General features: G+C 45.9%; 1 protein-coding gene across 2 annotated transcripts in view; it reads left to right on the plus strand.

Moving 5' to 3' along the window:
• Positions 1–27,481, plus strand: part of ADCY4 (adenylate cyclase 4) — a 43,689-nt gene that overhangs the window by 12,461 nt on the left and 3,747 nt on the right. The window contains exons 9-23 of one of the 2 annotated variants that reach the window (XM_044426836.1): positions 1,324–1,482; positions 3,150–3,282; positions 3,847–4,029; positions 5,753–5,796; positions 9,427–9,513; positions 11,635–11,704; positions 13,438–13,535; positions 14,741–14,825; positions 16,080–16,217; positions 19,744–19,851; positions 19,955–20,139; positions 21,484–21,568; positions 24,509–24,667; positions 26,446–26,592; positions 27,069–27,227. In XM_044426836.1, coding sequence (XP_044282771.1) covers positions 1,324–1,482; positions 3,150–3,282; positions 3,847–4,029; positions 5,753–5,796; positions 9,427–9,513; positions 11,635–11,704; positions 13,438–13,535; positions 14,741–14,825; positions 16,080–16,217; positions 19,744–19,851; positions 19,955–20,139; positions 21,484–21,568; positions 24,509–24,667; positions 26,446–26,592; positions 27,069–27,227 — 1,840 coding nt within the window. Of the gene's footprint in view, positions 1–1,323; positions 1,483–3,149; positions 3,283–3,846; positions 4,030–5,752; positions 5,797–9,426; positions 9,514–11,634; positions 11,705–13,437; positions 13,536–14,740; positions 14,826–16,079; positions 16,218–19,743; positions 19,852–19,954; positions 20,140–21,483; positions 21,569–22,371; positions 24,391–24,508; positions 24,668–26,445; positions 26,593–27,068; positions 27,228–27,481 lie in introns of those variants that run through there. The other variant, XM_044426835.1, reaches the window with a different exon arrangement.

The following is a 27,481-nucleotide window of genomic DNA, read 5'->3' on the forward strand; positions in this document are numbered from 1 at the left end:
TTTCTACCAAGGAGTGGGAGAGCTGGTTGTGGAATCTTCTAATTTATGTGCCAAAGCATTTAACCAGCCTTGGGCACTTTGCACCTTGGCTTTCAGGAAGGGACACACAAACACACACATTTTTGTTGTCCTGCCTTAGGCAGCAAAATGTTTTCTGTCTGGTGTCTGATTCTTGACAGAAGCCAGAAAAGGCTTCTGTTAGTCAGTGAGGTGTTTTAGTCAGTTTATTTCCATGGTAAAGTATGACACTTTTTAATCCAAGCTGAGCTTCTTACATAAGATGGTTGGGATGTGATTCCATGGACTTCTCAGAAGCCCCCAAACTCAAAAGTTTCTAGGATTCTTATGCTTTGCAAGGTTAAGATGGGCAAGGCAGGGAATACCAGAGGAGGCCATCTTCTCTGGCCTGCCCTCTGGCCTTTGACGACCTTTTCAATGCTTCTTTTGAGGGTGCTCTGGAGTCAAAGGAAATGAGGCTGGAGGTGCACCAGGATCCTCTAACCTGGCCTTTCTGGTTTCCTCTCCCACTGCCCAGCAGAACACCCACACTTCCCTCTTCTCCTCCGAGGTTGATTTTTCCAAACTTGGGGAGGCAGTCAGCACACTGTTCTCCACACTAGCTGTAAGAACTTGGTGCTGGATCTCCAACTCCCCTTTCCAAGGTCAGTGCAGTTTCCAACCTTTGAAGGGGTCTTCCACCCATACAGTGGTCCTTAGGACAGTCATTCAAGGATGATAGAACTGCTCTCTCAGAGTGTTACTCGCTGTTTTTGGATATGTCATGGAAGAGTGCCTTTCTTGTGCTTAGATATTTGTTATGTTCATTTCTGTTGACAGTAGAAAACCGACTGCCCAACAGCTGAAGCTTTCTGCACAGTTTACAACAATTTATAAAACGGCCAATACAATGCATTAAAATACCAAAAATCGGGAGAAAAATAGAAAGTTTAAAATAGCTAAACCAAACAATAACAAAAACTGACTTTGTAAAACATCTGGGATGCACAATCCCCTCAAGCCACTGGGTGTCCAAGTAAGACTTTAAAAAGCCTCAGCATAAAGGGCTGCTTACCTGGGGCTAAAGAGGTAATAAATTTGGTGCCAGGGAAGCTGCAGTGGGGAGGTTGTTCCATTGATGGGACAATAGAGAAAGCCCTCCCCCTTGTCACTCTCTGAGGTTCCCTCAGAGCTGGTGCTTGGAGGAAGGCCCTGGGGTTAAATGTAGGGTAATATATAGTTATGTAAACATAGATATAAGTTTACAATTCCCTTTTGAATATGAATTGTATATGTTAGTAACACAGAGCTATTTTCCCTGCCTAGGAAGCTGCGTGATGCCACGGGGGTGGACATCAACATGAGAGTTGGAGTCCATTCGGGAAACGTCCTGTGTGGGGTGATTGGACTCCAGAAATGGCAATATGATGTGTGGTCAGATGATGTGACACTAGCCAACCACATGGAAGCCGGAGGCGTGCCAGGGTGAGAGAAGGGAGACGGTGAGCAGGGGCACTCCCACATGGGCTAGGAGAAAGTGTGGCTTCTTCTTTGGGTTTTTGAATGCTGCCTTCTAGTGGCCTGGGGAGGCATTGCAGCAGCACCAGTAGCGACAACAACAGAATAGATGTCCGTGTGCTTCTAATGAGGAGGTCATTAGTGTGGAAGATGGAATGTGCTGCTGAGCTGTAGAGTGAAGGCAGGGAAAGCTAAAGCAGATCTTGGTGGATTCTGGAAGTCATCTGATTCCAGGGCAGAGTGTAGATCCCAGTGGAAGCTGCTGGTTCTGGTGTCATCAAGGTGGGCTGTAGTCATGCCAGGTTTTAGTCTCAACTTTAAGGAGCTTTCTATGGTTCTGAAACCTGTCCAGCCACTGGAAGACCTTACTGGGGACTCTAGGCTGAGCCAGGATAGAACTGGAAAAATACAGATTCAAATGCTATTTGAGATTCAGTAGGTGTGGATGGAGAGTAGCACATTAGGGGAAGGGTCTAGCTGGGATTGCTGGTGCAGGGGTGGTGCCTTTTGGAATCTAGTGGATTGAATGATGGAGAATATTAGGCTAGGGATGGAGTTTGGGAGACTCTGTCCAGACAGGAGTAGAACCTGGAACCTGGAACCTTTCCAGACCTTGGTCCTGTTTACCTGGCACAAGAAAGTGGCAATGAAAATATGGTCCATTTGGCACCTTACTGTTCTTAGTAGTGTTAAGTTGGGATGTTCTAATGTAATCGGCTATCAGTTTTCCATCGCTGTTATCAGCTCCGTTACATTAAACTACATTTCTATCCCACTTTCCCCCCTCTGGTGAGGGACTCAAGCTGGCTTACACAATCCTTCCATATTCCATTTTATTCTCATGACAACAGGATAGGATCTCCTGGATCCCAGTCCAATACTCTGACCATCATGCCACACTGACTCTCCAGATGTCCATATTTATTTAGGTACCATTGTGGTGTTGTGGTTAAGAGCACAAGACTGGGACTCAGGTGACCTGGGTTCTAGTTCCTGTTCAACCATGGAACCAACTGGGCCCATCACAGACTCAGTTCACAGAGTTGTTGCTGTGGGGATATGATGGAGAGCAGGAGGAGGGGAATGATGCAAGGTGCTTTAAGTTCATTGTAAGGAAAAAGCAGGCTATAACTCTAACAAACATACAAACAAATAAATATCTTAAAAAAATAATGAGCAGCTCCCTCGACAAATTCCAGTGGGCACTGACCCATGGAAATATGTGGACAGTGTTGCTTTCAAGAGATAGTGTAGTCGCAAAGTCGTGTCCAACCCATCATGACCCCATGGACAACATTCCGCCAGGCTCTCCTGTCCTCCACCATCCCTGGAACCAAGAGACAGGGGAGAGGAATTTCTGGAGCATGCGCCTGCAGGATTCATGGTCACTGTATGGTGAGCAGAACCTGTTTGCCATTTTGCCATTTTCTACTGGCCAGAGGGAGCCTAAGTGTGTGGTGACCTCCAGGGGTTTTTGTGGGCGATGCTCTATGTGTGAGAGAGGTCAGAAGTCCACAAGTCGCTCTAGGGAACCAATGGCAATGCACAGAAGGATCCCACAACTGCACTGCTGTGTTGTGTTGAGCTCATCTATGGTGTGCAGGAGAGAGTCATGTCAATTCCTTTCCTTTCAGGAGGGTTCACATCACAGAGGCCACCTTGTCACACCTGGGCAAAGTGTATGAAGTGGAAGAAGTGTGTTGCTGGCCACGTGATTCGTACCTGAGAGAGAACCGCATCAAAACCTTTCTGGTTGTTGATCCGAGGGTGAGGAACTCTGTAATTATTACCATGAGGCCCCCCTGCCCTCACCCCATATGATGACTATTCAGAGTAAGTCATATGGCCAGCTGTGGGCACAGAAGGTCCTGATGCTCATCTTCAGAGTCTGCTGGAGAACCACTGCTATCAGACAGGACCACCTTCCCTAACCTGGTGCTGTTCAGATGTTTTGTATTGAAGTTCAAAACAGTCCTGGCCAGCCTGACCAATAGTCAGGGGTGAGGGATATTGTCCTTTAAATTATCTAGATTGAATCATCTTGGGATGGCTGGATCAGAAATAGTAGGGTAGACAGATAAATAGTCTCCTCTTCTATAAGGGAACTTCCTATGCAACTTCACAAACCTTGGAGTCTCTTTCCACAGTCATAAGGACTTAAATTTGCAGCAAAGCAAGACAGGTTTCTTTGGATGTTTTCTTCTGCCTTTGTCAGCTGTGACTGTGGCGTTGCAGAATCCATGCAGTCCAGAGTCCGGGAGATGGTGGCTGTTTTGTGGGGATTTGTACCTCATGGGTCTTCCTTGCAAACCCAGTTCTTATTGCCTTTAGGCTGAAGAAGAGAGCTCCAAGAACACCCTTTCACCTGTGCCAGGTGAGGGCGACAAGATGAGGGCATCAGTCCGGATGACACGCTACCTGGAGTCCTGGGGAGCTGCCAAACCCTTTGCCAACCTCAAGCAGCTGGATGCCCTTCCTACAGAGCCAGCAGGGTTTGTCCGGAACAACCACTCGGTATGTCCAGCAGGTGGAGCTCTTGCAAGTCAGATGGATGCCCCTGTTGCAGATGGATGGGAATGAGATAGGAGCAGATCCAGTGTAAATTCTGCTCAGGGTAGAACCCATATTCAGGAAATAGGCCTCCTCCATACCAGATACTTTTGCAGAGCACACCTGTATGCAAATATTGGTGCATTCAGATGAGATCGAGCAATGAGCAGAGAGATTTTGAGCTTATCATGGAGCAAAGAGGGGGTGGAACTGAGAGGTGGAACCCATAGCTTTGCTTACGGAGTGTCCTGGTTTAAAATACCAGTATCTCTCAGCTAGGTGTATTTCAGGAAGTGGGGTGGAGGCCTTGCAGTGGAAAGGAAAGAGGGCCGGTGACTACTGCTGAGGCAGGAAACATGGCCATATTCCGTCAAATGTTAGCAGGCACTGTAGAAAAACAACACGGCAACAGCAATTTTCCAGAGAGTCACTGTTATTCAGGATCTGCTGGGGTAAACCACAGTGGGGCTCCATCTAATCGGGGTACCCAGTATTTTTGGACTCACAGCCCCTTTTGAAAACATGAAAAACTGCTGCAGACACTGCTGAAAAATGGCTCCTATGGAGGATGTGGGTAGCCAGCAGGGGCTGCCGTGGGAGCATGGCTAGTCAAAAATGAGGGGAAGGAGAGAAGGGGAGAGCAAGACTAGAGGTCAGGAGGCAGGAAACACTGGGCCGAACAGTCACAGAGAGAGACAATAGGCAATTCTACAGCTTTGGATGGAGTGGAGCGGAAGGAACAGGAAGACTGGGGCTAGAGGCTAGAAAAGGAGGGAAAGAGGAGAGTACTTTCCCCAAGGTTTCTATTCAAACACTTGTTTTGGAAGAAGCCATGCAGAGAGATTTTTGTGGGCATCATTAGAGGTGCCCATGGACTCTGCTCTGGGGACCCTACAGCCTCAGACCACTGGATGAAACGTGTGGTTGCAGTGCTTGGATTTGTTCCATGCCTTTTCCGGTGACCCCCTTAGCTGGTGTTTTAGGAGATCTAAAAGGGGGAGATTCTTTGACTAAACATGGGGGAAGGTTATTCACTACAGGGGTTTGTGGCAGCTCCATGGCCCACCCAGGCTTCAGAACCAATGTGCCCCAGGCAGCTTGCCCAATGAACAAGGATGATGGGAGTTGTGGGCCAAATCTGGGGGAGTGGAACAGGTTGTCTGTCCCTGTATTACGGGCTCAGCTGTTCTTGGGCTGTTTCAATTATTTCCGTAATCTGAGTGTGTGGGAGGGAGGGACTTTTGCTATTGTCCCTATCCAGGGGAAAATGAGAGTTCTTGGGGCATATCTTCATGTTGCCCTCTTATAGTATAGGAGCACATCAGCATACCAGAAGCATCCTGGACTAAGACCGCCTAAGCAGTGACCAGGTTTTGGGGAAAGAACTCAATGACAATAGCAACATGAATTGGAATGATCCTACTGTTGAATAGTCAACAAAAATGGGCAAATACAATAATTTAACGAGGGATGTTCCTGGGTTCTTAAAAAGCACTATGTCCTTGCCCAGAAAAAAGAAAAAAAAATGCAACAAAGAATTCTGAGCAAAACCCAAGCAAGTTGAGATGACTTTGAAAAGAGGATACTATGTTGTCGGTGTGACCCCATTGCCCAATATCCTGTTGCTTTATCAATGCAGTTGCAACCTGTTCACACCCCAGTGGTCCCCTTTTCTGTTTTCTTGTAGGAGATCTCTCTGGGGTCTTTGAACCAGCAGAAGAGCATGGAGCGGTAAGCCTGAGTTGTTGTGTTCATAGGGAGCAAGGTGGGAAGGACAAAGCCCAAACAGGCTGCTTGATCAGCAAACATGCAGCAAGCGCATGTGAGAGTTCATCTGTCTTGCAGAAGATGGTCATGATGCTGTACGGACCTTTGGAGGTTCTGGGTGATGAAACTGTGTGCATCTCAATAAATTTGCAGTCCAATGGGGCAGAGCAATGGGGCAATTGGTGTCACGGTGAATGGGGCAGTGTATTTAGGGTGAGTGGCAGTGTGAACTTTTAAAGAGCTGTCGGTGGTGCTGAACCTGCTAGTGGAGGGTGACATTGGGAAACATTGATAGCACTTTGAAAGTTCAGATGGAAGTCTGGAATGAATGCAGCACCCTATAGGCACTGGAGTCCAGTGACCCCAGTTTAGAAGGAGAACTACATGGAATCTATTATAATTCCAGAGGTTCAGAGGGCAAACTAGGTCATGTGTCACCTCCACACCACAAGGCCCAGAACATCTCAATCAAGGGTGTTGACACCGATGGCTGTGGGTCAAAGCTGTCCTGCCTGGGAACTTGAGAAGAACACATGTTCTTTACCCTAGAACAGTGGTGGCAAAACTATGGCACACGTGTCACAGCGGGCATGCAGAGCCCTCTCTGTCGGCATCCAAGCCAAGTCGCCCCAGCATCGCCCAGCAGCTGAGCAACAGATGCCAGAACACACAGGGGCCATGCACATGCTTGGAAAATGGGTAGCAGCATCAGGCGGTAATGCCACGAGCCACAACTCATTAGCCGTGACTTGTCCAAGCTTTCACATGGCCGGTCAGTGAGCTGCCAAGGAGAGAGAGAGAGAGAGAGAGATTTGCTTGGACTGGCTGTGAGTTTTTTCCTAAACTGAAACCTCAGTTTTCAGTTTTTATAGCAGTATTGACATTTTGCAGTAAATAAGTGGGTTTTGGGTTGCAGTTTGGGCACTTGGTCTCTAAAAGATTCACCACCACTGGATTAGGGTTGGGAGAACCAGGTTTCCTGGCATGATTTTGATGGTTGGAATGTGTTTAGAATGGGCAGAAATGTTTAGCTGTGCAGAAAAATATACTCAAGTAAGGCTTTTTCAAAATCCTTCTCATTTGAATGGAACTTTCACCCTATATTAGGGTTAGGGGTGTGCAGCAGGATAGGGTTAGGGTTGGGAGAACCAGGCTTCCTGGCATGATTTTAGTGGTTGGAATGTGTTTAGAATGGGCAGAAATGTTTAGCTGTGCAGAAAAATACACTCAAGGAATGCTTTTTCAAAATCCTTCTCGTTTGAATGGAACTTTCACCCTATATTAGGGTTAGGGGTGTGCATCAGGGTAGAGACACTGCAGTGGTGGTGACCCTATGGAATGTGTCCCACAGTGGACATGCAGAGCCCTCTGTACCAGCACGTGGGCCAAATCACCCCAGCATCACTCCAGCAGCTGAGCATCAGATAATAGCGCACATAGGGGCCATGCGCATGCTTGGAAAGGAGTAGCAGCACCAGGCAATGACGTTACGAGCCACAACTTATTAGCCACGACTCGTCTGAGCTTTTTCATGGCCCATCAGTGAGCTGTCAAGGATAAATACAAAGTTGCTTGGACTGGCTGTGAGTTGTTTTTTCTAAACTAATACCTCAATTTTCAAATTTTATTGTAGTGCTGGCACTTTGCAATAAATAAATGGGTTTGGGTTGCAGTTTGGGCACTCAGTTCCTAAAAGATTCGCCATCACTGCCCTAGAACCATTCCTTTGCTGTTTTCCTGGAGTTTGTGTAGTTTTTTCTCCATGGTCAAAGGTAGATATGTCTCTCCTAAAGCATAATTACTGATAATAAGGGCTTCAAGGGATCTTCTGAAAAAATTTTGGTATTTCTGAAATGCTGCTCCTGAGACCTTCTCAGAAATTGAATTTGGCCTTTAGACTGAAAAATGTTCAACACTCTCAACCTCATCCCAGCCCTGCCCTGCCCACATCTACTCCCTATTTCAGGAATTCAGTGGAACAACTGAAACCAGAACAACAGATGTCTCCAAACTCCATGATGGACTTTAGAAAGTGTTGTAGTGGAAAGTTGGAAGACATCTGGCTAAGTAATCCTGAATTGATCAAACCTTTTTGGAGGAGTGGAAAGAGAGGTTTCTGCCACCTCTGGGGCTGGTGGGGATACTAGATTGCATCTCTAAACCATTGTGGGACAGAACAAAGAACTTCCTAAGGTCTCTTCCTTTTTCCTTTTGGGTCAAAAGGGTGGGTGTGGATGTAGTTTTGAAAATCCAGTTGTTAATTCAGGTGTGCCAACTGCAGGCTATTTGGTTTAACTATATATCTGGGTTTTTTTGCACTTAAATTTATATTGTACTCATTTGATTTATATCCCTGGCCTTGTTTCTTTAATTTCCCATATTAACAAAATAACAAAATAGGAACAACCCCTTTTCTGCTGAGAAGTGAGTTCCCTCTACGTGTTGTCGGCAAAGCCAGAGCTAAAATCAGCTGGGAGGGGCACCTGTTCCCCTCTTTGTGTCCCCCTTCCCTCTTCAGCTTTCTTTCCACCAGCTGGCATCCAGAGGAGGAACAGATCCTCTTTGGCAGCATTCTGAATTAATTCCATGAAAAAAGCATTTCAAAATAGTCTGCAGATCTGCAATGCAGTCATAAAATGTTTGATGACCTCTCCCCATAACCATACCCCAGAGAAAGTCCAAAAGGTTAGACTGTTGTTTTAAACTGTATCAATGCAGCAGCTTTTATCTTCATCAGGAGCAAGTCTTTTGTCAGACTAATTGTCAATAAGGCCTGTTTATGATCAAGCCACCCCTTAACCTTGCATTACAACAGGGAACAATCTATTATTGGTGGGGATGTTCATTTCCAGCTATTTTGAAACTGCAACTGAAGACAGAGGAAATGAGGAATTAGAAGAGAAGTGGCAGAAATAATTGGATTCAATTACTCTCATGGAAGGACGGAATATAGGTTGAATTTGTGTTGTTGTTCCCTTCTTGAAAGAAAAGTTATCATCTTCTCTGTACTAGTGTTGCCATAATCCTCCCTGGAATCTGGTCCTCTTCTGTCTGTTGGACTTCTTCTTGTGCTCAGTCCTCATACAGGAAGTCAGTCGAGCTAAGAGGAACACTTGTGGAAGCCCAGTTCTGCAACCAGCAACCTTCTTCCACAGCATGTGTGACACAAAAGAAGGCTGCAAGTTGCACACATGAAAGATGGGTGCCACTGCCCCCAAAGTGGATTCTTCACTCATTCCTGGTCTGAACCCAGCTGAGACAACATGCTATGCTGAAATGGCAGCCCTTCACAAACCACGGGTTATCTCAGTGGGTTCTTCATGATTAAGCCATGGCTTCATAGCACAGCTGGAATACAACCTCACTACAAGCCACATTTCAGCAACAACCCAGACTCAGCCCTCCAGTAGAGGTTGCCATGCTGTCTGAACCTAATCAATGTAGGCACCCTAAGAGGAAAAAGTACTATTGCCATGCTCCTGCAGGTCCTCTTTCCACCACATCACTGCTGAAGACCTCATGAAGTTGGTCTGAAGGCCTCAGGTTATCCACCCCTGCTGTAATGGTCTGTTCTCCTCTTGCATTGTATTTTAGGGGCCGTGTCCCCAGGAGCCCGGATGAAGACCTGGAAGGAGTGGATGAGAAGTTCTTCCAACTGATCGAGCAGCTTAACTCACAGAAGTGCGTTTTTGGTTAGGGAAGTAGTGAAGACAGCAAGGTGTGGGTGGGGGAAGGAGAGGACCACTGGTGGAGATGGGCGGGGAGGGAATGGGGACCCTGGAAAAAGCAGGGGTGGCCAGAGGCAACAGAAGAAAAATTGTGGTGGAGAGAAAATGTCAGTGTGCCATTGGTAATAGCTCTGTATTGATGGAGTGGAGGAACTGCACCTGGCAAAATTCCCACCTCTGCAGGGAACATGTTGCTTTGTGCAACAGAAGAACTTCCATATAGAGAGGGAAAGGAATGGCAAAAGAAGAGGGAAGGTTAATTGTGGAAGAGCAGACATTTCGCTGGAGAAATCAGTGCTGTTAGTTCATTCTTGTACCCAAAACTATGGCCTGAACCAGCTAGCTCTTCCTCTGTTACAAGCATGGGGAACATCTGGTCATCCAGATGTTGACCCACAGCTAAGGATGTGGGAGAAATCCGCAGTGGGCTCACATGAGTCTGGGTTTCAATGAACCCAACCTGCAGATTCTGCACCTGGCTGCTTCTTTAATTTTATTTAATTTGGGGCAAATTTAGACATTTAAAAAGAAGCAACAAATGAAAATGAGTGTTTTTGGATAGTCTAAAGCACACAGATATGCATTTGGGAGGACCTGTAGCTTTTTGGAAGTGCAAATATGCACAAATGCATGCAAACTTATTTGTGCAAAATCTACCCAATTCTATCAGTGAGCAGACTATAGAAGTAAAAGCACCCACAAATCAAAGCATGGATGGATCAGAGTTTACAAAGATCTGATAACCCTACAGTTACATAATCCCTGACCATGTGACTAATTCTGTGTAAGGTCTGGGACACGGGCAGCAGAAAGCTGAACAGATATATAGTCAGTAAACTATATTACCAAAGCCTAGTCACCAGCCAGTTCCAAGTCATTATCCAGAGCTGGCCAAGGTCAAACCAGGAACAAACAGAGAAGCAAACAAAGTGTAGTCCAGATAGCAAAGTGCAGTCAAAACAAGCCAGAGGTCAGGAGCCAAGAAGATAGCACAAGGGCAGAGAAACCTTTGTAGTAGGAGCAGCATCCAGATACCACAGAGAGCTTCAGCACACTGGAAATCAGTGTTGCTGAGGCAGCTTCTGGAGGGAAGAGCCACCTCTTAAATAGCTCTTTCCCCAGAGGTCCCAGGTGACATTCACCTGGCATGGCAGCATAGTCTGGTAGTAATTCTCCAACACCCAGGGCTGTTATTCTGGTGCTTGGCCAGCAGGAGGAGCACTGAAGCTGCCCAGATCCTGAAAGGCTGATGGGGACTGGATTCCAGCATTCCCAGTGTCTCTTTATTTTATCATATTTGAGGCTCCATAGCACTGTATGCAGAATCCACTTATCTGGCTACCCCTTGCCCCCCACAAACTGGAAACCCAGGACAAGGTCTTTTGAAAGAGAGACTAGCAAAAAATAACAGATTTATAGACATTAACAGTGCAGGAAAATATCTGTGCAATCACCTTGTGTGAAATTTATTTATTAATTTAGGATATTTTTCAGATGTCCATTACTTTCGTCTCTGGACGGCTTACAATAAAATCTATAAATACAATATACATATCCCAAAGAACAATAAATTAGAAATGCCAGACTGTACATAGCATGGGGTGTCAGCATGTGCTTGCTTGAGCAAGCGGGCTGCAATGACAACACTTCCCGCTGTAAGATTTGTCACCTAAGTGCTCAGGAAAGAAAACTGGACCTGGATGAGTGAAGGCTCTAGGAGACTCATGCCAAATATGTGGATAAGTTGACCCTGAAAATCAGGAAACATTTAATGGTGCTTGTTCTTATAAAATGGGGACAAGGAACCAGGGAGGAGGAAGCATATGTAGATAAGGCTGGGAGGGTGACAGCAGAGCAAAAAACTGCTTATTTATCAAATCTATATTTATTTTATTTATATGATTTCTATGTTGCCCAATAGCCAGGACTCCCTGGGTGGTTGGCAACAACTGCCCATCCTTTGCTTTGGGTGTTGCATAGGGAAGTCTGAGTTAGTTAGGGGAGGGTGGTGCATGAAAGCTTTAAGAGATAGCATCAGCTGAAGCTTCTCTTCTGATTCTTGTCCCCCTTGTAGGCAATGGAAGAAGTCAGAAGATCTGAATCGCATCACACTGTACTTCAAGGAGCAATCCCTTGAGAAGGAGGTGACCTGTAGATCAATTGGGCTTTTTCCCCGAGGGTGAAGGGTGCTTATGCTCCAAGTATGGAAGCAGATCTCTGAGATCTATCTATCTATCATCTATGCGATCTATGAGAAAGGGGGTCAGCTGGATGGATGAACTGGTTACCCCAAATGGGCAGAGAAAGCAAGTGATCACTATGGGGTTTCTTATCCCTTACAGCTCCTCTTCTAAGGTCTATAGAAGCTAACCGTGGTACCAACTCCACCCCCACCAATAAGTTCTCTACCACGGAGCACCAGGGATAGTTCTTACATAGCTCAGAATAATGGCTAAGAGGCCCAGTGAGATAGAAATTAATGCCTCCCCTGTGAATGGGGACTTTTGAGGTGGTTCACTGTCAGTAGGAAAAAGGAAACAACACAAAACCACAGAATAAGGCCAGGCAAAACCTCAAAAAAAAAAAAAAAAAGCTCTGAAAGACTTAAACAGAGGTACTCAGCAAAAAATAAGTGAAGTGAAAATGAGAAGGCGCACACCTGCAGTACAATTACAAAGCAAACTCTCTCCTGGGTTTGAGGAACTGGCCAGACAAGGTGATCCCAGCAGCACTGTTGGAGTTATCTCTGAAAAGATCAGTCTCTCTTCCCGGGGTACAGTATTGAGTTCCACAGCCCAGGTGCCAACACCAAAAAGGCTGTGACAGTCTGACTCATATATCCATCTGCCACATCTCAGATGGTGGACTGGCACAGAAAAGGCCTTTTTTTGATGGCTAAAAAAAAAAAAATAGCAGTTAGACCCCATTGACACAATAGTGACTTTTTTCTGATTCTCACTATTAAAAGATGTGGTGATTGCCACAGGCATCAGAAGATGGTAAAAAAGAAGATTTGGGTTCAGACTGGTAGAAAAATGCTATGAGTGTCTGTTGTGCATTGACTTTATCCTTTTCTTAGAAATCCCTCCCATTCCCCCCCCCCCCAAAAAGTGGTTTTGTGTTTTGGAGCCCAATCCCTACTCCTGCCTTGAAGTTAGATAGACAAATTACCTTTTTGAGTGTCCTGTGACTGGCCATGTCCACCATGGAAGCTGTCCAACTAGGTCAGCAAGTGCCCAGGCCAAAGTTGAGATTATCTCAGGAATAACAAGGAGAGAAGCCAGTCCAGTTGAGAGTTATTCATGTGAGCTCCAGTGTAGGATCAAAGCAATCCCCATTTCAATCTGCCAAGTCAGTCATACCAGGCTTTCTGGGCCAGTCAGTGGTATCTCAGAGGGTGGTCCAGGTGTGCAACCAAAAGTCTAGGAATCTGTCAGGTCCAGCAGAGCAAGGTGAAGCACAGAGTTTAAATACTGTTGTTTGCAGCAGTGGACTGCTTTCAACTGGGCTAACAGAGCTCGTCATCAGCCTGCATAGCTGGTTCATCAGATCATCCAGTTGCCTTTAAGGGATGCCCCATATTTCTGCATATGTCTTCCATTTCTGCTGATTCACTATTCAAAGAGAATTGTCTCTGATTCCTGCATTTTAGATCCTGCAAGGGAAGTTCAGGAACACCACAGAAGGGGGCGGGTTGGCTTTGTGCATGATGCATGACTGGCCCTACGGCAATCAAAATTATGCAAACTAAACAGGGATCTTGCATGGAGATGACATACCTAAAATGACTATTCTTTCTTGAAAATACTGCTAGGGTTTGGTCTGTGTTCAGGATATTCACTGGGTTTTCTCTCCCTTTCTCCTTTGCACTCCCTAGTACCGCCTCTCAGCACTCCCATCTTTTAACTACTACACGGCCTGTACCTTCCTGGTTTTCACCTCCAACTTCATCATCCAGATCCTCGTGGTTTATAAGTAAGGAGGAGCAGGGGGTCTGTGGCAGGTAGCAGTGGTGGGGTGGTTGTTAATCTAAGCAAGGCTGGACCGAAAGCAAGAAAAGACTCCTTGTCAAGATCAAGAACACTGGGCCAAACTGGCCATTAGCTTTAATGGATAGCCATGACTCTTTTTACTTCTGCAAGAGGGGTGGAGGAGAATGTATTCTGGGTACTAAGCACATGGGGAAGTGAGGTTTGTATCTTTCCCCCAGTACAAAAATCCCCCAGTCCAATTTGTGGCTAGCATCCTTAGGAAATAAACCCCTGTTGATAGTAACAAGAAGTTTTTTTGGTTAAATGATCCAGCTTTGGGGTGGTGTGGGGTCACTTTCCTTCTGATTGTTGAAAGCCAAGGGGAGAGATCGTCTTTACTTCCCTGCACTGAATCTCTCGTAGCGTCTCCCCCCAAAACCCCTGTGCACATGGAACTTATTAAAGAAAAACAAGATATGTAGGTGCATCATATCTATAAAGCAAGTGCCTACTTTGGCCCTTGGAGGAAGCCTGAGGGCCAAATCCAGCTCCCTAGGGTCTCCAAGGGGGCTTGCCCAAGCCCCCTTTCCCAAAACCACTCATCATTTGGTGGCACCTTGACTTTTGTGCAGGTTTTCCTCATTCTAAAAGTATGAAGTGCCTTCCTTAAGCTTTGCTTGCTGACACATGCTTCAAGCGAAACACTGAGGATAATCTCAATATTTTGGCACCATCCCCTTTCCCTTCACCCTGTCCACCACAAGAATGCAGCCCCTAAGGGATTTTCTGACATGGGATCCAGCCCTCAGGAGCTGAAAGACGTTCAAGACTTCTACTTTAGAGACACTTTGTGGAAGCAGCTAAATTTCTGATGGATGAAGCAGGCAAGATGTGATCCACTGGAGCAGTGATGGGCCTCCATAATTTTTCACAGGACATTAGTTGCAAAACCAGTGGGTGAAATGGTCAGCTGGCTTCTGGACTAAGATAGTTGATGGTTCCTTGTTTCAAGCAATGGTTGCTGTGGTGAGATGCACTGCAACGTGGAACAGTAACAAGGATGGAACCAGGGCGTGCAAATAGTGGTGGTCAGGATCTGAGAACTAAGACACTTAGAAAATGCCAGCTGGGCCTTCCGTTTGCAAAATTTGAATTCAATTGGTGCAAAGACAAGCCAATTTGATGCCTCATCTCCTCCTTTCCATCCAGGACAGAAGCCTTGGGGATATCCTATGGAATTTCCTTCTTCCTCTTCTTCCTCCTCCTCCTCACCTGCTTTGCTGGTCAACTGGCAGTAAGTCATCTTCAGGTTCATTATATTTCTTGATGTTTCTGTTGAGGGCTCCATGGGGAGTATGGCTATGACCCAGCTCTGTGGTCTGGGGGTTCAAGCTGGTTGGTTGTTCCTGCTGCTTCCACTCACAGAAGATTGCACAGGTCTCAATTTATTTGGTTGAAGGGATGGCCTGAGAGATTACACAAAGGAAGGATGCTGTTCAGAGGAAGCCAAAGTCTTGACCTTGGCTGTTTTCCTCCAGTTGGAAGTAACCCATGCCAGGAGCACAGCAACAGAGATTTTGTGGCTTCAGCACAAGTGGAGGAGGCATTCATCTTGCTTTGCCCATTAAGCCCACTTTAAATGGCACAGGTCGTGTGGCGCAAGAGCTGCATTGCTTGGACCAGGAAGCTTGCTCAGCCAGCCATGAAAGTGAGTGGCTTTGAGTGTGTCACCTTCTACCACTGTAATTTCCCAGGGTCATTCTGAGGCTACATAGTGTGGGAGAAGAGAACCACGTGAAGACAAAGTTCTGGAGAAATGATAGAGAGATAAAAATCTTACAAGCATAATGAAAGTATTAAAATGAATGCCCCTTGCTATGCCTTGGGGGGTATCTTCTTGAGATGCAACAGAAATCTATCATAATAAGTCAGAACGTATAGATGGCTCCATCCATCTGTACTTCAGTGCCATAGCACCAAGTCTGCAAAACCTATCCCCCTGAAACTTGCCCTGCATACTAAAGTGTCCATGGAGGAGTGCCTATCATTCACCCTCCAGGTAATGTTATTTTTAAACATGTTCATGTTACTTAATTTTAATAAGTCCATTTGGCTGAAAATTGCTATTCTGTCTTTAGCCTCCAGGGTCAGTCTTTCATCACTAGAACATAGTGTTGCAGTCCATACAGTTAAAAGTTACGGGAGGTTAGCAGGGCAAGAGGGAGAGTTATATAACTGCCTGTTTCTCAGAAGTATAGGTGCACCAGAGCTGGGGTCCTTCTTAGAACTGCCAGCTGTCATGCCTTTTGCTGAGACAGAAAGGTGCAAGTCTTCAGCTCTCGACAACTTGAGAGCTTGAAAGTGTTGCTATAACAATCTAAGGACTATTTCAATCTGGGCAAAGCCAGGTTGCTTTACTAGTTCTTAATAAGCTGACGGTTATATTGATGAGGGAGGTAAAGGGAATTTATTTTTTAAGACCCAAGAACCAAGATCCTGGCTCAACACAAAGCTTTTATCTCATGTCTGTGCTCTTTCTTTGCACCAGAAATGTTTCCTGAAAGGCCCAAAGGCCTTATACTGGGTCCCCTCCATCTCGGCCAATGTCTGCACCCAGCCGTGGCTACGGGTCTCACTCGGCATCATCACCATCCTGGTAGTCCTCACCATGGCTGTGCTGAACCTGGTATGTGGCCATGGGAGGGCAGGAGGCCAGAGGAGCAGAAGCGTTGCTAGGCAAGAAAAAGATCTGGGGATCAAGGTTGCTATCTTGTGCCATGAGGTTGTCTTCAACTTAGGGTGATCCTGTGAACGAAGGCCCTCCAAAGTGACCTTTCATGGCAGCCTTGCCCAGCTCAGTAATTTCCAGGTGGTAGCTTCCTTTATGGAGTCCATACATCTCCTATTTGGTCTCCCTTTTCTTCTTCTGCCTCTTTCTTTCACTTTCTTTCATTGCCTGGTCTTCTCCAGGCAGTCTTGCCTTCTCATGATGTGTTCAAAGTATAACAGCCTCAATTTTGTCATTTTTGCTTCTAAGGAAAGTTCTGGTTTGATTTGATCTAGGACCATTTTTGTGTTGAGTCAGGGAATTCACAAAGTTCTCCAGCACCATGTTTCAAATTTTCAATTTTCCTCTTCGTCAGCTTTCTACACTGTCCAGCTTCCACACCCATATACACAGAGGAAACTAGCCTATGTAAAATGTACCTATGCTATTTTATACCAATATGTGCAAATATAACTATGCAAAATTGCAAGGATTTACTTGCATTTCCAAAAAGGCTAACCTAGCCCATTCATTTCCATTTAAATTACACCCAGTAAAATAAAATTATTAATTAGTTTCCACTTTAGCTCTCCTAGCATTCCAAACTAGTTGTTTAGCTGCAGTGACAATGAATTTCCAATGGTTTGTGAGCAAGTGTGGAAGGTGGACCAAAAAGAGTGACTAACAGAGTCACTTCCCCACCATGGGGAAGGCTGACATTGCACCAGTTGAAACTGTTTTTCTAAGTTATGTGGGGTGGAATGAGTGGGGGATTGCAGCATGTGGAAGTGGGCTACCATTGTCCCTGGGAATTGTCCCCTGCCTGGCAATAGTGCTGAGAAAAGTCTCCTTGTACTGCCAGCAGAGGACACACCCAGGTTGGGGAAAAATCTGGGGGCCTAGTAAGTCAATAAAGGGCCAGGTAGGGCACGGCTAGGGCTAGGGATGCAAAGATCAGGCCAGAATCTGTCTCTCTTGTGCTTGCTGGATTTTTCCACCACATTTGATCCTGGCCAGGAAGTGATCCAAGCTGAGGCCAGCACTTGGGAATGCTAGCCACCTCTTTGCACAACGTATGCAATTCTTTGCATCAAGTACGGAAAGCTCTCACAGCAGATGCATGGAAGCTGAAATGTGCTGGATCTGTCTTCTTGTTGGATACTCATGCAAACACTTGGAGTGAGGTGTGCCCAGGGAAGAGTGAAAGTGGACCATTTTCCAGGGAGCTGAGCTGAGGAATCTGATGGATTTCCACTCCCAAACCAGATTCTTTGCTCCAAGTCTTGGCTGAGGGAGGCAGGGTCTAATGTTGTTGTGATGGGAGATGAGAATCATAGAATAGTAGAGTTGGAAGGGCCAGGAAGGCCATTGGGTCCAACCCCCCGCTGTTGCAGGAGACCATGTTACACCATCCCACTCTGATGGCTGTCCAGTTTCTTTTTGAATGTATCTGGTATGGGAGATCCAACCACATCTCTGGGCAGCTGGTTCCACTGTTGTATTGCTATGAAAGTGAGGAGGACGCAAATGTTTGGGTTCTTTTTTTTGTGGGGGGGCATCCAGGTGATCTGAATTTTCTATAGAAAGAAAGAATAATTTGAAGGCAATGTTGCAGCCTAAGTGTGGTGTAGTGGTGAAGAGTGCTGGACTGGGATTCAGACAACCTGGGTTCTTATCCTCAGTCAGTCAACCCAATTGGGTGGCTTTGGGCCAGGCTCAGTCTCTCAGCTCAACCTAATTTGCAGGGTTGTTGTTTTGGGGATAAGATTGAGAGCAGGAGGAAGAGAATGATGTGAGCCACTTTCTAATCTTTGTAAGAAAAAAAGGCAGGATATACACCTATATATTTAATTAATTGCAACGATACTTTCTTTAAAGAAAGAAGTGACATTTTTTAAGCTGAGTGGTTGATGCCTTGTAGAAGTTTTAGCTGACTAATTTGTTAAGTAAATTTGCATAAGGGTAAAGTTCTGCAGAAGAGTCACATTTCCTTTGTCTTTAAATAATGCAGACATGGCAGGACATCCCTGCCATGACAGAAGAAAGGAAATGTGAAAGAAAAGAGGAAATGCCTCTTCTAACATGCTGTGTTTGTCTGTAAAGTTGTGTGCAGTGGTGGGGTGCTACGAGCATTTTTTGGTGTGTTGATTGTTTTTAGTATTCACCAGGTGCAAAGTACTGATTAAGAGAGAAGTAGTTGTACTACTAATAATGGGGTGGCTTCAGAGTTAGACTTGAGTAGACTTATAAGAAACTTAAACCCCACTGATATAAATAGCTCCACACTATGGAAGACCAGTTCTGGAACCACCCCTAGCATATGGGAAGATTGGGTGGGTGGATGGATGGATGGATGAATGCAGACTACATTGGAAGATCATGTGAAGATGGATACACAGCCAGACTGACAGAAAGAAAAGCAATAATTCTGGATACCCTTTTAGTGGATGATGAACCAAGACAACTAGCGAGAACCTCCACAATCAGAGGCCATCCCCAAATATCTGTTGCAGGGTGGATAGAGAGGCAATGTTCAGGGAAGATGGTGGGCTTCATGCCTGTCTTGTGGTCCTTCTGAAGGCCATTGGTCTCTCACTACTGGTCTAGAGTTACTATTGGTCTGAAGAGTGGGCCCCTTGTGAGGTTGGAGCACCTTATTTATTCCATTGGTATCCCAATCTTCAGAGAGGTCTTGTACAGTAAAGCGGTTCACTTCAGTAAAAAGAAAGGCAGGTCTTGTTGCCAGGTTTACAAAATAAGAAGCTGAGATACACAGAAGGAAGAGGAGTACAAGGAAATGGTGGGAGAGGGAGATCAGTTCTTTGATTAGGAATGGGTACGAAATCTCTTGGCTTTGCATTTCAGTGCATCATTTAATAGAAATTGCATACAAAAATGCTTTGCATTAGGGAAACCTGCTTATGGATTTGCGTACATTAAAAAGTGTGCGTACAAAAATACACATGTTGAGAGCCGTTGTGCCAGTGTGTAGAGGGAGCTTTAGGGAAACTGTTGCAAACAGATATGGAAATGAGAAATCGAGTCCTCCGGAAATGGGCAGCTGTGCCCATCCCTGTCTGCATGCCAGATCAAAGTGACTGGTCATGCGTATCCTGTTTAGGTCATGCTGATTTCCCTTGCTGAGGTTGTCACACTGAATATCAATGGTTGGCTCATGCTCGTTTGAGCCATGTTGAGGTCAAAGTGAACTTTCCCTTCCTCCTCCAGTTCTAGGGCAGGAAACACATGGGTCTCAGAGCCCTTCCTGGTGGGGGCAATGAGGGGGAGCTTTTTGTGCCTCCCCCATCATATCAATGTTACTCCAAGATTACAGGACTTGCCTCAGGCCCCCAGCAGCCTTTGGTCCCCTGGCAGATGGCACAAGCTAAGCTAATCCATGTTCTCTTCTGATCCCTTCTATCCCTTGCTGATTGCTGCTCCTTAGTTCTTTATGCCAGAGACCTCCTGCTTTTCAAGACCTCCAAATTCCACCATGGCGGGTATGAACGTCACGCAAGAGTTTGTTCGCTCTGACTCTCTCTTCAGTGTGCCGGTAAATATGGAGGCTCCTGGGTGATTCCCTTCTGTGTTTCCACAATGGACTATGATTTCTATCTAATTGTTTCTCTTCTGTATATTCCTATTTCTCCCCCCAGTATTACATCTACTGCTGCATCTTGGGTTTCCTCTCATGTTCTCTCTTCCTGCATATGAACTTTGAGCTCAAGCTCACCATGCTGATGCTCTGCCTCGTCGTGTACAATGTGCTGTTCCTTCACACCCACTCATGGCTCTCAGACTGTTATGTTTCCTGCCTGTACCCCAACCAGACAGCTCTCAGGTAACTACTCCTCAAGGAATCCACATCTCCCTTTGCCTTTGTCAGAACAAAAACCAAGGGGAGGCTACTGAATCTCTCTCATGCTAGAGATTTTCTATTTCTAGATCATATGGACTGCTATTTTGAAGGTACACATGGTGTGGGAAAGGGTGACCAAAATGCTCAAAGCACATTTTATTTGTTGGATGAAAAGGCAAAAAATGTTATTATTTTAGAAACTGGATAATGAAAGAACAGGAAAAGGAGCTGGAATGGGACACAGCAGAATTAGATGTATAAAACTGAATTTAATTAGAATTGCGGATCAGTTAGAATTTTGTGTATGAAGCTATGTATGGCATGTAGCTGTAGTGAGGATCAGTAGCTTAGGTGGCTTTAGAACAGGGTGAGACATATTAAGCAGGAAGCTGGGTAATTGAACCCTGAACTTTGATGAGTTGCACTTGGAGCTGGTAGTCACATGTCAAAGATGGTGGTTCTTTTCTGTAAGCACACTGGGATATGGTGAGAGAGGCAGAAGGTCAACTTGTGCAAAACAGAAGAGAATCTCTCAAACATTTTGCAGTAGTGGTCAGTGGTTCTGATCAGAGAAGCTCTGCAGTGAGTTGGACACTTTCCTCCTTCCTTCTGGGTTCAAACTCAAGACAACCTGTTGAAGTGCAGTCCTTTTATTGGATCTCCACAGATTACAAGACTGTAGGAACTCTCAATAGATAAACTCGCTCTAGTTGTGGGAGAAGCATCTGTCCATGTAAAGAGTAAAACCCAAGTGGAAGCTTCAACTCCATCCTCAGGATGACTTTTTCTGCTTGAGGGCAAGATGGCCCAAACAGCAAAGCCTCTCCAGATGACCATTTTCTTCTCCCAGTGCCACCTCACAGGGTCAGGGAACCAGGCCTTACATCTGTTCTTCAACCCTCCTGAAAAACCTTCCATCCCTTCCAAAGCAGGCTGATGCTCATGCTTTGCCTGCAAAACTTCACCTGGAGACCTTGGGACTTCAAAGTCCTTTCCCCTCCTCACTCTCACTCATTTTCTTCCTCTGAACCCAATAACAATTTGATCTGGACAGTATTCAGTGACCCAGAGATGGGCCACTTCTCTCCAGGTGCTACTCAAAGTGGATGCATTTCCTTGCGAAAAAATGGGGCCTTCCTGCCCTCATGTGTAGAAATGGTCAAGAGGTGGGGCATGTCCTCCATTAGGTACTGCAGCCATACCTAAGACGGTTTGCCTTTTCCCCACAATGCAGACTAAGAGAAGTGCTTATTTTAGGTTAAGGTAGAGACCCTGCAGATGATGGAGATGGTCTAACTCTCTTCTCTTTTAATCCCTTACTCACAGGCCCGGAGTGTTGAAGGAGCCCAAGACGATGGGTGCATTCTCGTTCTTTGTCTTCTTCTTCACACTCTTGGCTCTGGCCCGGCAGGTAAAGGAGTTTTCAAGCTTAGGAAGACCTTCCACTGGACAAAAAAGCCCATTTTTCTTATCCTGTATTTTAAAAAGCTTCTCCCTTCTGAGATGCTGTTGTGTTGACTTGCTGGAAAAGGAAGTGCAACTCCCTGCTGAAGGTGGCTGGGTGGAAATCTTCTCCATTGTCATTTATTTATTTAAAATATTTATTTGCTATCCCATTACTAAAACTCTCTGGACAGCTTACAAAGAATACCACCAGCATGCAAAGACACCCTCATTCAGGTTTCAGCTGGTCTGTTGCTGAGTTTCTAGCTGGGGGTGGGGGACTGCCTGTTAATACTCTTGTTGCATACGAATGGTCTTTTAATTTATTTCTTTTTAAAGCTGGGTTTGTCTTTAATCTGGAGTTATTGTTAGCAGCCTTGGGTGCCTTTTTTGTGGAGGTGATGATGGAGAGGTGGGACATGGATGGAATACACGAATTGAATAGTTGGACTGAGGGGCAAGAGGACTGGGGTGGAGGCCCAGCACTGTGTTGCTGATATCAGGTGTAGCAAGAAAGAACAGGACTAGTTGGCCAGTGCCCCCATCCCGAGCACAGAAAGCACCAGTCATGGTTGCTTTCCTGTGCAAAACACGGCACTGCCATTTCCTGTCTCTTTTTAGGCTAGTTACTTGTACCACCACTCTGCTTTCTTTCCCCTTCCTCTTTTGTTTGTGGTTTGAGTGTTTGTAGTCCTGGCCTGATTGGCTTCAAAAGCATGTTTCATGTGGTTGTGGAGGCTGAGTGGCTGAGAAAGTTTCCGTTCTCCTTAGGTATCATTTCTCATCTTTGAGACTGAGCACAGTGGAAAAAATAGTGCCTAAGTTGTCGGGTTTGGCCCTGATGCATCCTTGCTTTCAACGTTTTCCTGTGACCAGGGAAAGCCTCTGCAAGACAGATCAGAGGGGCAGAATTCAGCTCCCTGTGCCACACCCCTGCAGTGATGTTCAGGTGTGTCATGTGCAACACAACTGCTCACATATTACGCTGGGCTGTGTGAGATCCCAGATCTGTCTGCAACTGGTAACAGCAGTGTTGATGGGTTCCCTTTCCATCCTTCATTGGGATTGTGGTAAGGAAGTTACAGGCCGGTGCTTTCCCTTCTTTGGCATGGTCCCACTGAAACCCCACTCTTCTGCTCTTAGTAATTCTGGACAGATGACATGGTACCTAATGCCACATTTAACTTCATGGCCAGATTGGCTGATTCTCGGCCTGGCAACATGCAGTGGGAACTGTTTACTGCAACAGATTAGTAAACAGTTTAATGATATGAAATGCCTGGAATGGTAATGAGGTCAAATTTCACTTAAGAAGAAAGTAAATTTGACCTAATTCCTGCTTTCTTGTGGTTTGCAGATGAATTTTGGTGGCAAACTGCAGCCAGTCTGAACTTACTGGCTTTTGTGGTTCATGTTTGACATCTAATCTATCTATTCCCTTTAGTTTTTCACCACTCTGTAATCCTCATCTCAGAATTTGAAACTGTGTGTGTGTGTATTCCAAATAGATCAAGTCAACAAGTAGACATTTTTGGCCTCCCTTTAGGGGGAATTCTAGAGAACATCAGCAGAAATATGGCCTGTGGCAAGTCAAAATGTTCCTTGGATTTGCTGTACAGTTTCCCACTACTGGATTAATAGATCTACACATGAGAGGCATGGACTGTGTTGCTGAGACTGACCCTTCCTTTCCTGCCCGAGGATCCAAAATGTCAGGCAGGTCATTACAATGCAGATCTTGAATGGCCATTCTCAAATAACAAGACAATGTGACTCTAAAGCCCTCTAGCAAGTTGGCCAATAAGCCTCTGCTCATGTAAAGAGTGATGAGCTCAAACAAGAAACTTGTCCCCAGTCCTTCCCTTTCATTGAAGCTGCCATCAGTCTAGCTCCTGCTGGTGGAAAGGTGAGACCTACGCAAGCCTTCTAACAGGGTAGGTCACCTCTCCTGAAGCCTCATCAGGAAGTGGGCAACACAGCAGCTCTCCCTGCTCTCCTGGGCCCCACTCACCTCTTCCAAGACATGTCTGTTCTCAGGATCAACCTGGGAAACTGCAGGCATCAACCTTGATGGATCTTCAAAGATTTCTGCCCGTGTGGTCTTCCTGCCCTCCTGTGACCTCTTCCTTGATGTCCTTCCACTCAGAATCTGATAGCACAGGCCCTTAGAAGGTCAGCAAAGAGCGTGCATCCAGCCCACTCACTACAGTTGCTTTTGTAATATTGATGCCACACTTCATGCACACAACTTTTGATACCTTCCAAATAAATAAGCAAAACCCATGGAGCCCTGCCAAAGCTACACCAGAACAGGAGAAGATGGAGGTCTTTAGAAGGTATGGGCAACACCCAAACCCAGTGAGAGTCATACCCTTCTCCTACTGTTGAAATTGTGGCTGCAGCAGTACCGGTTAGCAGCAGTGAAGAATCAGTTCTTCATCTTAACAATGAGTCATGCAAAGCTTCCCAGAAAAAGCAGCATGTTTTTAGCCACAGTGAATTTGACACAGGAAGTCCTGAGTGGGCTGCAAGATGCCCACCCCGGCTTCCCAGAAGCCATGTTTTCCTCCATCATGCAAAAAGGTGGGGAGAACCCTGAGGGTAGCTTGAGATATTTTTGAGCAGCAGATGACTTTGAGAGTTTCTCTTTTTTCCTTCTGTCTTTTGATTTGGCTTTTCCTTCAGCTGTTCACCAATAGTGGAAGTGGGTTTAGGGGAAAGCATCTGCCAGGTCTTTAGTTTGGATTAACCATTTGACAAATGCATATGTTGGGAAAATTCAGATAGATCCTGGCAGAAAAGGGTTGCTTATGTGCCTTTGTATTATAAAAATACCCCTTTCTCAGAAAACACCCAAAACATGAGCTAACCTTCTCCCATTCCCTCCCTCCCTCCCTCCCTATCCCAGAATGAGTATTACTGCCGCTTAGATTTTCTCTGGAAAAAGAAGTTCAAGAAGGAACGTGAGGAGATTGAGACCATGGAGAACCTTAACCGTGTCCTGTTGGAGAATGTGCTCCCTGCAGACGTCGCCCAGCAGTTTATCCGCCAGAACCGCCGCAACGAGGTGAGTCCTGAGGCTCAGGAAGCACAGCCATGTGGGGGAAAGCCACCTCTCAGGTAATGCAGCTGCACATTTGCTTGTTTGCAGCCGGATGAGCAGGTTTTCATGCTGTCCTTGACTTCATGGTTTGGTTTGACTTACGATTTTCTTTCCCCCTTGGCCTATTTCAGAGGCATCGAGGCTTAGGACAGGGACCCAATCCAACCTCTCCTGGGTTCCCCAGATGGCCACACACCTTTCCCCAAATAAGAATTTCCAATCTTTTCTGCAGTCTCCCCCTGCTCTCCCCCAATATAAAAGTTTGAAATGTTTGCCCTCCAGCTTGGTTCCTGGCTGTAAGAACTTCTATGGCCAAATTCCTTGCCCTGCTTCCTTTGCATCCTGCCCGGCCAAACACTGGAATGTCACCACCAGGAGTTCCTCCAAACTGGAATTTGCCTCTTGGGATGAAAGAGTAGCCATCTCCATGGCATGTACCTTCCTCCCACCTGTCTGATCCTCAGAACAGCCCTGAGGTGGCTTTAACTGAAAGGAAGGGGCTGGGCCAAGGTCACCCAGCAAGCCTTGAGGCTGTGTGAGAGATAGGCACCCAGGTCTCTGCAGTCTTAGTCCCTTCCCCACACACTCCACCACTCTCCAAGCTGGGCTGATGGTATGGAAGGCTCTGAAGTTCTTTGTGCTTTGGTGGCATCTGCAGGATGAGGCAGGATGAGACTTGCTGGTGAGTAATGGAGCACCAGAGACAGGTGTGGAGTGAGGGTGGATGTCTTGCTGAAGCATTTCCCTCATAGCATGGTTGAGGGCTCCTGAAAAAGGAGAATCCAGAATAGGTGTGGGGAGCCTGCAGCCCTCCATATGTTGCTGGACTACAACTCCCATCAACCTCAGCCAGCCTGAGCAGAGCTGTCATTCAGCAACGCATAGTGCAGAAGTTCTATGCAAGTTCCCCCAGTACAGCTCACTACTTATTTATTTATTAAAAACTTTTATACCCTGTCCATTTATTAAAAACTTTTATACCACTTTGACATCTTGGGACGGCTTTCAAAAAAGGACAATAAAATAACAAAACAATACAGCATCCAGCAATCAAGATAAAAACCCCAGTTAAAACAAACTAAACATTAAAATAGTGTAAAAATAAAAAGGTTTTCACATGATGCCAAAAAGAATAAAGCATCAGCACCAGGTGAACCTCTCTGAGGAGAGTATTCCATAGATGGGGTGCCACCACAGAAGAAGGCCCTTCTTCAGGTAGCCACTCTCCTAATCTCCTTCAAGGAGGGCTCCCAGAGTGGGACCTCTGCCTTAGATCTCAAGGGATGGAAGGGCATACATGGAAGGAGGCGCTCCTTCAGGTATCCAGGACCCAAGCTGTGTAGGGCTTTGTAGGTCATCACTAGCACCTTAAATTGGGTCCAGACTTCAATTGGCAACCAGTGTAACAGACAGAGGACTGATGTTATATATGAGTATCCTCCAATTCCTGTTAATATCCTGGCAGCTCTATTCTGGACCAACTGAAGTATCTGGACCATTTTCAAGGGCAGCCCCACATAGAACACATTACAGTAATCTAATCAGGAAGTTACCAGAGCATGGGTCACTGTTGCTAGGCTCTGCTCATCCAGGTAAGGGCGCACAGCCCTGGTTCTCCTAAAGGGTTAGAAGCTCCCCAGATGACCCACACAGCAGAATGTGGATCTCCTTGGCATGGAATTTTAAGAGGTGCTATGGCACAGGGTTCTGATGGTCCTACTGCACCCTTTCTCCGCCAGCAGGATCTTTACCACCAGTCTTACGACTGTGTCTGTGTTCTATTCGCTTCCATCCCTGACTTCAAAGAATTCTACTCCGAATCCAACGTCAACCACGAGGGTCTTGAGTGTCTTCGGCTACTCAACGAGATCATTGCTGACTTTGATGAGGTATTGGGAATTCTAGTACTTACTAGTACACTTGTACTTTTTTGGGTGGGGGTATAGATTGGCACAGTTTGGAGGTAGGGTCCCCAAGCCTTCATTATTGGAGAACTCAGTCTCTGTGAGAAGGGGTTCCAAGGCATAGGGTGATGGAATCATGCGAAGCCAATGGTGGTAGGAATCCCCTTTCATGATCTTTTGCCTTTTACCCCAAGAATTAAGCCTACCATTTGGGCAGCGGGGGAAAGTGTGTGAAAGGGAGAGAAATTCTCCCCACTGCAGCTGCTCCATGTTTACCCCTTCACTGCTCATCTCTCTCTTTAATTTCCCTTTAGTCTTCACTAGAGAACTTTAGGAATTTCTGTATGACCACAGTCTGAGTCAAAATACTGCACTAGGTAGATAATTGGTATGATCCAGCAAGAATGTTCTGGGGTTCATAACTACTAGAATAAGTAACTTCCCTGCTTCTGTTTCAACAGCTCCTCCTGAAGCCCAAATTCAGTGGGGTTGAGAAAATCAAAACCATCGGTAGCACATACATGGCTGCAACAGGATTAAACATGGCGGCTGGCCAAGATAACCAACAGGTGATGCCTTCCTTCTTTCAGGATGGATCTACTGCAATCAGCTCCAACCTGGTGTCCTCCATATGTTTTGGACTTCATCTCCCATTAATCCAGCATGGTCAATGGTCAGGCATGCTGAACATTGTAACCCCAAACATCTGGAGAACAATTGGAAAGCTATTCTGTTGGCTCCCAGAACCTACTTTGGCACTGATCTGGAACTCTTAGAGTGCCTTTCCCCATTAACTTCTGTAGTGCCAGTTAAACTGATTCCAACCTGCAACATCTTCATAAGATTTTGTGAGGCTTCAGAACCTCCCAGCATG

This window comes from Varanus komodoensis, unplaced genomic scaffold, assembly GCF_004798865.1.
Source record: "Varanus komodoensis strain SLA01 unplaced genomic scaffold, ASM479886v1 scaffold187, whole genome shotgun sequence".
Classification (NCBI taxonomy): domain Eukaryota; kingdom Metazoa; phylum Chordata; class Lepidosauria; order Squamata; family Varanidae; genus Varanus; species Varanus komodoensis.